The sequence below is a fragment of the Sebastes umbrosus genome, chromosome 17, assembly GCF_015220745.1.
Source record: "Sebastes umbrosus isolate fSebUmb1 chromosome 17, fSebUmb1.pri, whole genome shotgun sequence".
Classification (NCBI taxonomy): domain Eukaryota; kingdom Metazoa; phylum Chordata; class Actinopteri; order Perciformes; family Sebastidae; genus Sebastes; species Sebastes umbrosus.
This window is the reverse complement of record NC_051285.1, coordinates 25,284,064-25,299,779: the sequence shown is the minus strand read 5'-3', so window position 1 is coordinate 25,299,779 and position 15,716 is coordinate 25,284,064. Positions and strand designations below refer to the sequence as shown.

At 42.8% G+C, this 15,716-nt stretch overlaps 1 protein-coding gene across 2 annotated transcripts in view; it reads left to right on the top strand.

The window, feature by feature from the left end:
- The window catches only part of spns2 (spinster homolog 2 (Drosophila)), an 81,252-nt gene that overhangs the window by 2,810 nt on the left and 62,726 nt on the right, over positions 1-15,716 (top strand). For both annotated transcript variants that reach the window (XM_037748484.1, XM_037748485.1), the window contains exon 2: positions 5,878-6,115. In XM_037748484.1, the coding sequence (XP_037604412.1) occupies positions 5,878-6,115 (238 nt within the window). The remainder of the gene's footprint in view (positions 1-5,877; positions 6,116-15,716) is intronic.

Below are 15,716 nucleotides of genomic sequence, written 5' to 3'. Positions count from 1 at the left end.
TTAGTGTAAATTTGGAGCGTTATTTAGCTGTCTTCAAACTTTCTTGACATGGTTACTACCAATGGATTCCTTAGGTTTTCTAGTTTAATACTGGCCATCTTCACTCTAGCTTTAAAACTTAACCTGCTACAACCTCCGATAGAGCCTTAATGTGTTAAAGAAATCAGTGGTGTGAAAATGAATTTGAAACCATTTCCTCATTGCACTATACTATCTACCCTGATGTAATCTTGTTGAATCGAAACATGTTGGCTATCCATGTATTAGTAAAGGATTTTTTAACTTACAATCAGAGTGCCTCAGATGCTTTTCAATACCGTGGACTTCTACTAAAAGTCAGCTGGACAGTCATTGTTCTTATACTGTACTCGACCACTTGCCCCTTCCTTGAAGACCACCTGATTTTTTATTTTAATATTATCAACACTAAGTTTCTTGACATAGTGCAACACTCCCTATCTGCATATATATTAGTTTATTTGCAATACTTGATCACAATGAAGACATCATTGTGATTGAACTTTCTTGTGAACTCATTCTTGTGAACTTTATGAGCTTAAAGAGGTGGAGACGTGTTTACCAGAAGCACAGCTGATAGACACACAGCTGACAGACACGTTTCAGTGGGACATTTAAACTTCATGGGTAGCCACGTGTTAGAATGCCAGAGAAGTCGGCCTTATCGTCCTGCAGCCGCTGCGCCCGGCGATTAGCAGGTTATCTCCCATCCTGCACTGGAGGCTCGGCCCTGAGCTGAGACAGGAAGGAAGGCTGGGGCAGTGGCTCTGGGCCACATAGCAGAATAACGCAAGAGATAGGCTCCGTGGCCCACCAAAGCCATTCTGCACGATGGAAAATCACACAGGATCCCACAGACATGACCAGCATATCAAACACATCCCGAAGAATGAGGAGGAGGAGGTGGGGGCTCCAGAGAGGGAGACAGGAACAACTGTTCACTGGGGCTCCCTCCTAAGCCCTCCGCGTGAGACCGCTGGTCGGCTTGGCCCCTCTTCTCTTTTCCTGCATCCTCTTATCCTGGATGTTGGTACTGTGCAGCATTACAAAAGCAATTCTTGTCAGTATCACTTGATCAGTTTGTGCTGTGCCTGCCAGGCTGCACTGTTTGCATCATACTTTCCAGAATCAAACAGGGGGGATTTTCAGACATCAAAGTTATTGGGAAGCAAGTAGATGATTGCTTTGAAACTACTTCTGCAAAACAAATGCTATGAGGGGCTTTAGGTTCTGCTGGCAGGACATTCTCATTTCAGTCTACATAAAACAATACAGGTCAACTCAGTGCCTGTGAATGCCTCCAGACCTCAACACTGATGCCTTTGCGATGCCAAACGCCTGCAGAGCAGAGCCAGGCAAGCGCCCAGCCTTCCCCAGAACGGATGCCAGGAATCAGCCTCCCTCATCTTATTTACCTCCTTCCCAGATTTGTTTAGGTTTAACTAATGACAAAAAGTCTGATCTTATTTCACTTTCGGGTTTTTAGCATATGGCTGAATGCTTTTGTTTCTACAGTGAAGAATATCAAACATACACAGTAGGGCTGTCAAAGTTTGTAAGATAATAACGCATTAATGCCAATTAATCTTCACGCCACTAATTTCTTTAACGCATTAATGCAACTTGTGATTTTTAGGTTGTAGCGGGCTCAGTTTTAAAGCTACAGTGAAGATACTGACATTATATGAGACTAGAAAACCTAAAGAATCCACTGGTACCAACCATGTTAAACTGGCATGGCCATTTTAATTTGACCTCTGACCTCAAGATATGTGAATGAAAATGGGTTCTATGGGTACCCACGAGTCTCCCCTTTACAGACATGCCCACTTTATGATAATCACATGCAGTTTGGGGCAAGTCATAGTCAAGTCAGCACACTGACACACTGACAGCTGCTGCTGTCTGTTGGGCTGCAGTTTGCCATGTTATGGTTTGAGCATATTTTTTATGCTAAATGCAATACCTGTGAGGGTTTCTGTGTTGGTAATTGATTTCCAATAATAAATATATACATACATTTGCATAAAGCAGCATATTTACCCACTCCCATGTTGATAAGAGTATTAAATTCTTGACAAATCTCCCTTTAAGGTACATTTTGAACAGATAAAAAAATTTCCAATTAATTTCTGATTAATCACGATTAACTATAGCAAACTCATGAGATTAATTGCGATTAAATACTTTAATTGATTGACAGCCTTAGTCATTAGCAGGATACCCAGTTCATCAGGAATAAGAGCTTATTGGCCAATGTCCCCTCTGGCTTTCAGCGAAATCAAGCTATACTTGTCAGTAACGCCCCCTCAGCCTGCCCACCTCTCACTCCCACACTGAACTCTGTGCTCACGTTAAATCAACACCAGCTCAGCTTTTCTTGCTCTGCCTCACACCTTTTCTGTTCAAACTACTTCAGTAAGTCTGGGTTCAGAATTACAAAACTCCCTACACACTCTGCTTCCTGTGATATATAGCTGATCATGCTGTCTTGGCAAAGTCAAAACACACAATGGAATAGCCTAACAATTAGCTGAGGATGTTTTGGCTCCTTTCTGACAGAACACAGATGGCCTAGAAACACTCATCTGCATGCAGGATTGGACCCGTCCCAGCCATTCAGACAGAAAAGCTAATTTTCCTCATCCCCGCTGAAGATTCATTGAGGTGTGAATGCTGAGCAATATTTCACATCAGACAACAACGCAGTGTTTAGTGCTACGGGGTATTGTCACCTTCTTCAGTGGCATTTAAACCATCATTGTAATTAGTTAAAAACTCAGCTGTCTCCCAGTAGAATCAATAAAGGGAGTTACATCCAAACTCTGCAGTCATTTAAGGCTTTCTGTCTCCATCATAGACTGTAATGAAGTTGTGGACAGCGGTGGCTGTCAGTGCAGAAACCGCTGAATCTGTCAGAACTGAGCCAGTTGCATTGTGTTCATCTTTTCTTAACCAAACCAGATGATTCCCCTCTTTGGATTTATTCTGTAACCGCCAGGAATGCCACAGACAAACATGTCCAATAGCAGGATTCATCCAGCATGACTGTTTCACTCTCTCTCACAGCTGTGCCCCAACCAACTTGTTGTGATGAAGATGTTTTTGTAAAATAAATGGCCAACTTCATTGCTCGCAGACAACAAATTGACTTTTTTAGTTTATTTTTCAGCCACAAATTAATTTTTCAAGAAGAATGATTTGGTGCAAAAACTCAATCAGCACTTCCCAGACAAGGTGACATTTGGGTCAGACTGAAAAATCAGTGCTCATAAATGGGTCTGCTGTGCTGGTAGAGTGAAAAATAACTTGTGTAAATTTCAGTACTGCAATTACAATAATCAGCTATTTTCAGCATCCTCCAGGGACCGTTTAATCCACTGCTGTTGTCTTTAGAGTAAACATCTCCCAAATGTGTGCAGTGCAGACAACCAGGAGATTGAGATTGATATGCAGCTCTCAGGCTCAAATCAATGGTGTGACAGCAAATCATTTGCCCCGACTTGTAGTAATAAGTAAAGGACCTATTATGCTTTTTCCCTTTCCTGTAGTGTGTTATATAGTTTTCTGTGCATGTAAAAGGTCTGCAAAGTGAAAGATTGTTATTCAGAATGCTTTTACTTTAACTTTTGACACGATACCTCTGATGATACTTGATGATATCTGCCCCCATATGACAAGCTTCATGGGAGATTAGGGAGCACAATGACTCTCCACTGAAACTCTCATTTCTGCTTTATTGAACAGTGGAGTGACATGAGTATGGACACGTTCTTATTTCCACGTAGGCTACACAGCGTACAAGTATGGCTCATTCCTGACAAAGGTTTATTGTTTATTGTGTATTTGAATCCCCATTAGTACTACTCTTCCTGGGGTCCATATTCAAAGAAAATACATCAACAGTTTGTGCTCTTACACTACATACAGTAAACCTGTTATTTTTCACTCACCAGCATAGCAGAACCGAGCTCTGATTTTCCACCCTGACCCAAATGTCACCTTGCCTGGGAAGCTTACAACACTGACGTTGTATCCCACAATAAAATTACATGAAAGCTTCAGTGGAAACTGTTGAATGTCAGTTGCACTTCTGTCAGAGCTCATTGTGGAGGGAAACCCAGTAACCATATGGGCTTTTAAAATTTTATTCCCACACACTTTGACAGCAGTTCCTGTGCACCTGACCACACCAGTTTATTCATAAAAGTAATCTGACCGTTTCCTTTTTAAAATAATTAATATCTATACTGTAGCCTAATATGTGAGGACTGTTGTAAGGCTTCTGAACACACTAAGTTAACTCACTACACAATATAAAGGTTTAAAGAGCGCCTATTGTGCTTATTTTCAGATGCATACTTGTATTTTGGGTTTCTACTAGAACATGTTTACATGCTTTAATGTTCAAAAATGGCTTTACTTTTCTCATACCGGCTGTGCTGCAGCACCTCTTTTCACCCTCTGTCTGAAACGCTCTGTTTGCCAAACTAGCCACTAGGCAGGTATTATGCAAATGTGTTACTTGGTGACATCACCACATTACGGAACAAAAGGCAGGACTTCAATCAAGGCGTTTCAGGCAGTTCAGGAACAGTGTTTCTGTGGAAGAGAGTAACTCCCTTTGGTGTGGACTTTGGGCATTGTAACTTTGCAGACCTTTTACGTGCACAAAAAAACTATATAACACACTAAAGGAAAGGGAAAAAGCACAAACGGATAATAGGTCCTCTTTAATATAGATCTTTAGTTGGTTAGTTGGACTTATAAGACACCAGAAATACCGTTGCAGTGGTGAAACATTTGTAAGACATGAACATAAAAACTGCCACAAAAAGGTACCTTTTAGAAGAATCAGTCAGGAATGAAGGACTGTGGTCCTTAAATCATTATTTAATGAACAATAAAACATGAAATAATTTAATCTTCATTCTCACTTAAAGCACATAACAAATGGAGCCCAGTAAACCTGCCTGTTTCTATGGTAATGTACCTGAATGTGTGAATGCACACAGAAATCTTTGACCTGAAGGCTGCTTCACATAAGGCTCTGCACTGTTGTTGTTTTTTTATGATAAAATATGTTAATATTTAATCAATCTCTACTCCAACAACACAATCAACACTCTTGGGCGTCTGCCATTGAATATAAACTTCCAAACAACAAATCAAGGTTCAAGGTTCTTTAATGGTCAATTCCAGCAAAGCGGTCATATGGAAATCTTTGGTCTCATAAACAAACCTAAAACAGCCCTATTATAAATACATGCACATGGTGTGTTGACAGGCTACCTGCAGATTTATGTAGTTAAACATTTACTAAAAAATATGAGCACACACTGGGCTTCCCCTCATCTCTTTGGTGACCTACTTCTGTTATTTAATAGTAATATTTCCTCATTGCTCCCTAATAAATGTGGAAGACGAATATTTATATGTATATAGATAAATGAAGTCACCCACCCACACGTTTCCAACTACTGTCAGCTTCTTTAAATAACAGAACCAACCCCCCCACTACAAACCAGGTTGCATTCCCCAGCTTCTGCGCCAGTATATCAGGTGCGGCTCCATCATTCGCTGCAGGGCTTCATGAGGGCGGAGCCTGTCCAGCACACAGCAGCACAGGTCACACCCCCCCCCCCACCCTGCACTACAGCGCTGTGGAGGCTACTCCTTTAGAAATAAGAGATCCTCAGGAGCGCACTGACTGCAAAACATGATCTCGAGAAGAGCGCACTTCACACAACACTGAACAGAAATCACAGACCATCTCTGAACTATTCTCCTCTTCCATTCTATCTCTCTTTCCATCTCTTTTTTTCTTTTCTTCTTGCGCTGGATCTTTCGTGCCAGAAGATGTGCGTGGAGAGCGACGGCTGTGAGATCGAAGGCTGCAGCAGTTCTGATGAGGTGCGCACGCTGTCCGGCAGCATGACTCCCGCGCTCAACAATAACTCCAGTCCGGACCTCCACGCGTGCAAACCGGGGCACAAATTCCGCGCCGCGCTCCTCAGATGCCGCTCACCGGCAGCCGCAGCCGGGATCCTCAGCTTCGGGAACGTCCTCAACTACATGGATAGATACACTGTAGCCGGTAAGAGATCTCTCTTTCTATTATCAGAATAGGTTTTAAGTGTCAAACACAAGCAGAGCAGCTTTTTGGAGTGATTGTGGACATCACCTTTTTAGAACAATGTGTAATTAATATTGTGTGTTTTATATCTTTTTTATTATGATGTCCTTGTTTTATGATCTTTTTATCTATGTAAAGTGTCTTTGAGTTTTTTTAGAAAAGCTCTATATAAATAAAATGTATTATTATTATTATTATTATTATTATCATGCGCTAATTGCCTGTGAACCAGCACACCTCAGCTGAGACATATGGGAACAATGGGCAGTGCTGCTGAAACCACAAGGTGTTTTCATGGTTGTAGAGCTACACTGTGTGTGTGTGTGTGTGTGTGTGCTGTGTGGTTAAATCAAATAGATGTCTTCACTATTACCCAAGAAAATCTCAGGACACTAATGGGTTTTACGCAGGGCTGCTAGAAGGCTGATCAACCTTCACATCCTGACTGCATGCTTTGGCACTCTGGGTGTGTAAGTGTGATGTGTGCTGTGTGCTCATCTGTTCATCAGTTTCAGAGACTTTAAATTCAGAGAGAAAGAGTGTGTGTGTGTGTCACAATAAGGAATCAGTCATTAGTTCCTCTACTCATCTACATCTACTAGTGTATATTTAGTGCTGCAGCTCACTGTGTGATGCTGCGATGAAGCCATGTGGTGTTCCTCATCCCACTCAAGTATTTCCTCACTATGGGCTAGCTGAGATCCACCAGAGCATCATTTATGTATATAACACTGAACACTGTGTACAGAATGGAAATGAAGCTCGCATCTTGGAGAGTGTTGAAATGTGAAAATGTGTATTTGTATAATGAGCTCAATGATGGAACTGATAGATTGTGTGATAGAAGATGACCAATTATAGCCAGTTTGTTAAAACGAAAGTCAAGATAAGAGGGCAGATTTTGAAGAGCAAAACAATTTTTTTTTCTGTTAGAATATTGTAATGAAAGGCCAGGCAGAATCAAATCATTAATTCTAACACCAGAAATGTATTTGATTTTAATTCATTACTATGGATTCCTTGTATAAAGTAATAAATGTGTAACCTATAGTTACACTCTGTGTGCAAATTAAAAAAGTGTGTCATCAGACCATGGTTAATATTTTATCCTCATTGCCAGTGTGTGGTTACTGGATTACTTATCAAGGCTTGGACATCGGACTGTGGCACTGAATGGGTTAAGATTATTGCTGCAGCATGGAGAAAGGAGGGAAGCGTGTTCATGGGGGAGAGTATGGCTCTTCTCTACAAAAAGAGATGCCTTCCTGGTTAAAGTGCAAGTTCCTATTGATTCTCTCTCTGACAACAGACTTGAGCATCCATTATCCCGTCTCCTCTCATCATTATCTAGAGCAGAGCATGTAATTATCTGACATTATGATTTCTGAAATTGATAAATCAGAGAGAAAAATGGTGTAATTTCACTCTGTAGCCCCTGGGCACAAAGAAGGAGTGGCTAATTCAAACAGAACAATGTGTACACTTAAGTAGCCACATGCCTTACGGCTCAGCATCCCCGAGGGCTTCGGGTCCAGTCTGTAAAGAGTCACGCTGCAGCCCCCCCCCCCCATCGGGTGCCTGAATGATCATTACGGTGGGGAGGCTGCTCGACCTGCAGCCAAGAATGTGTTGATGTGGCTTATCTAATCTGAGCATCTTCAAGCACCACTCAGCCACAGCAGATAGCTTAAAAAAAAGCCACATCCTCGGTCATGGATGCGTCAGTCAGCCTCTACAGTAGCGATTTGTACTCCTCACGCCTCCTCAGAGGAAACCCCTCATTAAGGGGCTCAAAACCAACCTCTCCTCCGTCCTCTCCATCATGATCCTGCCACTACAGTCTCTTTATATCTCACAAAATTGCAAGGCAGAAAATCCTCTGCAAAGCCGTTGACTTGGCCGGACCTCGGAGCGAGTGACTGAGGAGGGATGAGGAGAAAGTGGGGAAAAAAGGGAGGAGGAGGAGGAGGAGGAGGAGGAGGAGGAGGAGGAAGGGAGCGCAGGATGATGGGGTCGGGGAGGGGAGGGTGGTTTGCAGCATCCTGGGCTAACCCTCGTGGGGAGAGGCTGTGCTCGGTGCATGCGGTGCAGGGGGGGTCCGTATCCCTTCCCATCCCTGCCACCAGAACGGCTGCCAATCTGTTTGTTGCATTATGCATGGGCAGCATGTGTGTCCGACCCTGGCAGAATGAGGAGCAACAACCATGTGCATCCAACACAACTATTACATACAGCATGAGCTGATCTGCCATCTCCTTCTCTCTCTCTCTCTCTCTCTCTCCTCTCCTGCTGTGTGAGCTACATTGCAGCAGTAATGAGGTGGTGCATCTGTGTTGGTAGCACAGAGTGTGTGTGTGTGGGGTATGATTAATATAATATCAATATTGTGCTGGTTAAAGCAGCAGTAGGCGAGATTGGAGCAAACATGATTAAAACAAGTTATTTTTATAAAACGCTCACTACATCCTGACAGTAGTGCATGAGACAGGTAATCTGAAAAAAAAATCATGTTCCTCCGGTGCTCCTAATGGCATCTTCAAGATTTCACAGACCGGAGGGAAACAACCAATCAGAGCCGAGCTGGAGCCTTGCCGTCTCTGAGCAGCTGTCAATCACTTGTGAACTCCGATCAAACAGTCAAACTAGTTAGATCTGATCAAATATGAATCGATATTCTGTTACTGTAATGCTTATTTCTCGCGTAAAATGTTTTCAGAAACATGTTGAGATCAGTTGAGGAAATACCAAGCACCGCCCACCAGCCGGGGCAAACTTTCTCATTTTACAACTAAACAGTACACAACAAGATGTTTCTGAAAACATTTGAGGTGAGAAATAGGCATTACAGTAACAGAATATCTGATTTTTTAATGCCTGAGAACAGAGCCGTGAGGAGGTTCAGAAGTGTAGTTTTCTCTCAGAACACTTGAATTACAATATGCTGAAAGGTTATTATGGAATTTTTGCCAAACGATGCCAAAAACATTCTGCCCACTGCTGCTTTACTCTGCTGCTGTTTGTCTACTTTCCATTTCCACCTCCTTGGACTCAATCTCCCGTTAGCTCTCTGCCCCTTTTCTTCTTTCTAATCTCTCTGCTTTCAGCTTCTCCAGCTTCTTTTTTTTCTCTTTCTTCAGCAGCAGGTACCCAAAGCGCATCCCAACTCATAGATCTTAATGTCAATTAAGCAAGCATGAGCGCACGCCTACAGACACGCAGTAGAAAAGCCTCTCCCCACCATTTCAAGAAGGGGCTGAATGAGAGAGAGGGGCGTTGTGAGGGGAGGGGAGGGGCCGGCTGCTGCAGTGGCAGGCAGTCGGAGGGAAGTGGACGCAGAATGCGGGCTGAGCCCGAGCGACGTCAAAAGGTCTTTGTACCAACAGCCATTACTGTAGTGTGTGTGGATCACTAAAGCATTGTCACGGAGACAGAGGGTGACCATTCCAGACACCGGGGCTATTCTGCTCCGCAACAATGATGGGAAAATTGCATCCACCAATGCGCAGCGGCGGTGTCAAAGACTTTAGATCTTTCTGTTGATCCACAGTGTCAGAGGTGAAGCCACACACACACACACACACACACACACATAAAAAAAACACCACATGCAAAGTGCTGTTTATGATTCCAACTTCTCCAAGAAGATGGTGATGGTGAGAACCACATGAGAAGAGAGAGCGTCTTTTCATTTTTTACGAGAGACTGTTTTGCTCTGGATTTGATAGATGCGCCGCCAATATGTTTTTTACGAGACTTGAATATTTAATGCCACCAGTGTGAGGACGGCTTCAAAACAAAGTAATTGTGTGAGACTTAAAGCTGCTGCGTATTGGAGATGTTTTAGATCTCGTTATGGCGCTAGAATGCGTGAGAAACAAACTCAATATTGATTGTGTCATCCTTCAGATTTTTAACACGGAGTTACTTACAGTCCTGTAATGTGAGCAAATGACTTAGGGCTGTCAATCGATCAAAATATTTAAATCGTAATTAATTGCATGATTGTCCATAGTTAATTGTGATTAATCACAAATGAATCGCACATTTTTTATCTTTTGAAAATGTACCAAATAAGTGAACATGTATATATTTATTCTTGGAAATCAATTACCACCAGAAAACAATTACAAATATTGTCCAGAAACCCTCACAGGTATTGCATTTAGCATAAAAAAATATGCTCAAATCATAACATGGCAAACTGCAGCCCAACAGGCAACAACAGCTGTCAGTGTGTCAGTGTGCTGACTTGACTATGAGTTGCCCCAAACTGCATGTGATTATCATAAAGTGGGCATGTCTGTAAAGGGGAGACTCGTGGGTACCCATAGAACCCATTTTCATTCACATATCCTGAGGTCAGAGGTCAAGGGACCCCTTTGAAAATGGCCATGCCAGTTTTTCCTCGCCAAAATTGAGCATAAGTTTGGAGCGTTATTTAACCTTCTTTGCGACAAGCCAGTATGACACGTTAGTACCAATGGATTCCTTAGGATTCCTTGTTTCATATGATACCAGTATCTTCACTCTAGCTTTAAAAAACTGATCGCGCTACAACCTAAAAATCGAAACAAACAAATTTGCGTTAACGCGTTATTATCGCATTAACTATGACAGCCCTAAAATGAATACATTTCCACTTCATCATCCCTTAACCTGCTCTTTCCACCCCTTTTAAAACCCAATTTGAATATTTGTTTCACTTTTGTAATGCGGTGTGTTCAACTAGGGATCATCAGAAGGGCTATAAGCAGTTCAAATTTCTCCAATTTCCATATTTCTATGATGTGGAACTGGCAAAGAGAGACAGTGATCTGTTTTTTGTCAGACACACTTATGGGCCAAACTCAAGTGTAAAAGACAGCAGTCAGCCACAAACTCTATACAGTTTGACTTTAGACTCAGCTGTTCAGCCGGCAGGACAGACCTGAAACTGGAGTGCTCCTTCAGAAGCTTGTTTTTACGACTGTCTGTGAAGCAGACACAAGGAGCGTCTGGGACATCTCAGGGTGTCCCGATGAGGTCGATCTTGCACTTACTCCTCGCTGCGTTTCAGAATTATTCAAAGAAATGAGATGGAGATCTGAGTGCACAAGATTGGAGTGGAGGCCTGGATGAGTTACGACGCTCCGGTTGGGTCACCTGTATCTGGCCTTTGGTTAGCGGCCGTTAAAACCACAGCCACTTATATTCCATTTGCTTTTATAAGAGTGCATAAGAGATTCAGAAGGTCACTGTGTTTAATTTAATTTGAGGTGGCTTTGAGACCTTAAATCCCGGTGTTGTAGTCCCACAGCAGACAGTCCAAGCTCCTCGACAGCTTATCATAAAGAGGGGATTAAGCGTTTTTTCAAAGAATATGAGGATATGTGAGGCAGACACTCGGCACTTAAAGTTATTTGCTTCTCGGTAAGTAAGGTGCAGTTCGGGGGGTACAGTCTAATCCGTGGTGGACAGAAATGATGGGGAGCTGCAGATTAGCGCCTCTTCCCGGGCACCATAATCTGAGTTGTCTCAGTCAAGCTGTCATTCCAGGAATACCACATAAAAAACGGGATCACATCCCGTTGGACAAGTGCAGGACCCTTGCATGTGAACTTTTGGCGTGTAGACACAGATGACCGTGCGGTAATAATCCTCTTAAGGCCAGCTCACTGTAAGAAAGATGTAGGAATCCATCCAGTCTGACAGGCTATGCAGATTAATTCCTGTCCAGTTCCTTTGTGGCTACTCATTATCAGCGTCCACACAAGCCATTCCTCTGCATTTCCTCATTAAGCAATCACAGGGTAAATGCTGAGCTTGTTTTCTGTCTTCTAAATGTTTTCCTGTCACAACATAAAGCGCTCTTCCTGGGGTGGAAGTGCTCTAATTTGTAGAACCACTTTCAGTTCCACAGCGGCTGGAAAAGAAGAGAAGTGAAGATGGCGTAGGTGTCTGTCGGGGGACGTTTGGGAATAAATCAAATTCTGCGCAAATACAAAAGTAGAAAACGGAGTCTGTGCACCCCGAGTGTAGAATCTGTGACATCTTTTTAGCTGCCGGTAGAAACACGTCGCCGCAGATCTTCTCAGTAACACGAAGTGCCGCGGCGAAATATGTCAGGATTAGACACACAGGAAGTGTCTCCTCTGTACTAAACTGTGTGAGAGGCTGTGTGGGCCACGCTCGAGCTGCTTCGGGGTTTAGTTGTCGGTTGTTTCACCCTTTGCTCTCCTCCCTATTTCACCCTCGCTCGTTTTATTGCGTTCACATTAAAGGTCCCCAAACAACAGCCGAGGCATTAAAAAGATGGAGGGGCCTCTAGTAATTTACTTTATAGGGCTGCTGCGTCTTTCTTACTGGGCTTTTTCCGTCTGCTGTTTCGAATTAGACAAACGGCGCTGTGCAGTGCGAGCCGTCTCTCTGACAGACATCATCACTTCTGCATAATACAGTATGTTTCAGAATCTTTTATTTCACTACTGACAGCGACATATTGACCCTATTCAACAGATGTTAAATGGAGCCGTTAACAATTACATGATATCCTACCAAGTGGACTTTTCCAGACTGGTTTCCCACAGATATCCCACTAATCTCTTTATGTCTATATCCTGCCGTGCCATTCCCGCTGCTGTGAGAAAACAGTCTGTGTGTTCTTTAGGCTCCGATTTAGCCGACGTCTGTAATAGTAACCGGTGGAATTAGACGGAGTTTCTTTCTCTGCCAGACAGCGCTGCTGTAGGCCCTTTCATGTGGCTACCGCAGATTTTACCATCGAGCAGACGCACTTCTCTCGCAGCAGCGTTCACCCCCGTGACCCCCCGGCTATGAACGCACCGCCTCATGGCTCTGCTGATGGTCACTTTGTTGTGACTCTTTGACTCTTCTCCTCCCGTACAGCTGTTATTTTGGCATCGCCCCAGCCTTGCATCTGACATCACTCATCACAGCTATGAGGCTGTTGCATGTGTTGCATTCTGGAGAGGGTATTTTTACCCTGTGCTGCTGTAGAACAGAGGTTTGAGCTGGAGCGAGAGACGTGAGGTGGTGAGGTGTAGTTTGGGCTCATTGATTTGGCCCCCTCACCAACACGGTCAGCAGTTGGAGCTGCAACAGTGACTACGTTTACATGCACACTAATATTCCACTATAATTCCGAATATAACAATATACCGAATTTGATACAGGTCATGTAAACCGCATATTCCATTTGGATATTCTGAATTAGGCCTTAAGGCCTTTACACACCGGGGGCGTGACGAATAAACGACACGAAAATGCGAAATACTTGCCTGTGAACATTATATGTCCAGGGCTTTTATTGTGAAAGGTAAGAACGGAAGGAGTGGATCTGGTCTGGCCTTGGCTAGAAGGGAGCCAGCAAACTGGAGAAACTCTTGTGAGATTGTCCGCCGGCTATGTTAGTTGTAAGGAGTATGCACGGCTGCATGTAAACGGGAATATTAATGGAATATCCATTAAACAGCCATGCAAACAGCTTAGTAGGAATATTGTCTTTTTCGAAATAAGGGCACAAAAATGAATATTTTGTGCATGTAAGCATAGTCAGACAGTTCATGGAGGTTGTTAGGTACTTTATAACCCTAGTGCCTGATTGCTGCAATTTGAATCTAACATTCTCCTTCTCTGAGTCATCACTCGGCCAATTGGCACTCCATTCTGTTTGTGTCAGACTTTAAAAACCCCCGCCACAACCCTGCCACATATCCATTTACAACAAAGCCTCATCATGTTTTTAACAACATCCAACAATCTGAGTGGCTTGTTCAACATACAGTGCCTTTTTCTTATCATTTAACTGGTTCTTATCTTTTAACTTCCAGTAGCTTGACTTGTAAAAGACCGCGTGCTCAAGCTGCCTGTTGATCTTTGACATGTGAAGGTGAGTGGTAGCCTGATAATCACCGGCCTCCCCTTTGTCATCAGAGGAGTGTGTGTGGACATAAGGACGAGGGCGGTGGTGTTTCCTTTGGTGTTGTCTTCCTCCACCTACAAGTTTGCTTAAGGATTACAGCCCTGAGATAAACATGGTAACTTCAGTCTAGTTCTGAAGACATGTTCATGAGTGACAGATGAGTCACGAGCAGGAGCAGAGGGATTCTCCATCCAGCCGTTTACAAAACACTCATTTGCCCCCCATGTTAAAAAAGACATCCTGTCTCATTATCTAAGAGAACTGGAGTGTTTATCTGAAGAAAGAGCTGAAAGTCATCTCATCAGGCAGATGGAAAGATGGCAGGAAGGAAGGAGGAGAGATTTGAGATATGTTGAGCATTTTGCTGTTTTTGACACGTTGTCAAATAACAGCAGCCCATCCCTGCTTGGTAAATGTGATAGGAAAAATATGTGCTTTCCGCACTCCCCGCATTCCAGCTCTTCTGATAATCAAAATTTTAACAGGGAAATGTGAGAGACGCAATGTTGTTGAAATGATTTGTGTAAAATTAGATTAGATCAGTGAATTGCTGTATGGGATAAAACTGAGAAAACAGCAATAACATTGTGCGTTACTCTACAGCTGAACTGTCAAAAACACCCTGAAGTCCAGGGCCGGCTAAAGGCATAGGACATATAGGCGGTCGCCTATAGGGCACCAAATTATTTTTTTCTAAAAAAAATAAAAATAATAATAATAATAAAAATAAAATAAATGAGATAAATAAATAAATGAAATAAATAAATGAATTTATTACGATATTATTAATATTATAATATATACAGCTATTTCTGAAAATAATAATAATAAAATCTTAATTTTTGTCTTAAAACCATTGTGATGTCTGATGTGTGTTATGGTTTACTGGGTTAGGGTTAGAGTTCTGGGGGGTTGAACCCTAACCTTAGAGCCGCCGGCGTCGTTGGCGGGGGCTCAAAAATATTTTTTTGGGGCAGACGACGGACTTTTTAACCTCTCAGACTGCATTCCCCTTTCCTCCAGCCACCCAAACACTCTGTGACAGTCATCCATTTCAACACACGCACAAAGAGACATTTAAAAAAAAAAAAAGGGGGAAAAACAAAGCAACACAAACAAGTGAAATTTCTGTGTCATGAAGGTCATATTCAAATGTTCCCCTGAGTCCTGTGCTTTGGCTCAGACCCTTGACACATGCGATGAAGAAATGGAAATAGAAGACAATCCATTTGTTATCCTTGCGAAACACACACACAGACGCTGAATATTGATCAACAGACAGGCAGCTTGGAATTCGTTACAAGTGATGAAACCGTAATGTCCTGAGACACACTGAAATTGGATTTTTTTTTTCTCTGACACATTAACACGTCGTTGTTGAGTGGATAGGAATCTAATATTTACCTACAAGCAGCGGCTGTAGTTGGTGAAAGCTGACTGAAAGCTGACTGAAAGCAGACCTGCAGCGAGCGGCGATATTAGCTCTCCGCTCCTGGAAGCCCTCACAGCTGCTAGAATAATATTTAGAGTGCTTATTTACGGCAGCCCTATATTTGAAAAGCCTTCCTTGTTGAGGAAAAATGTAATCTCCCCGCCCCACCCACCACCACCACAACCACCACCATTTACATGTGATGGAGT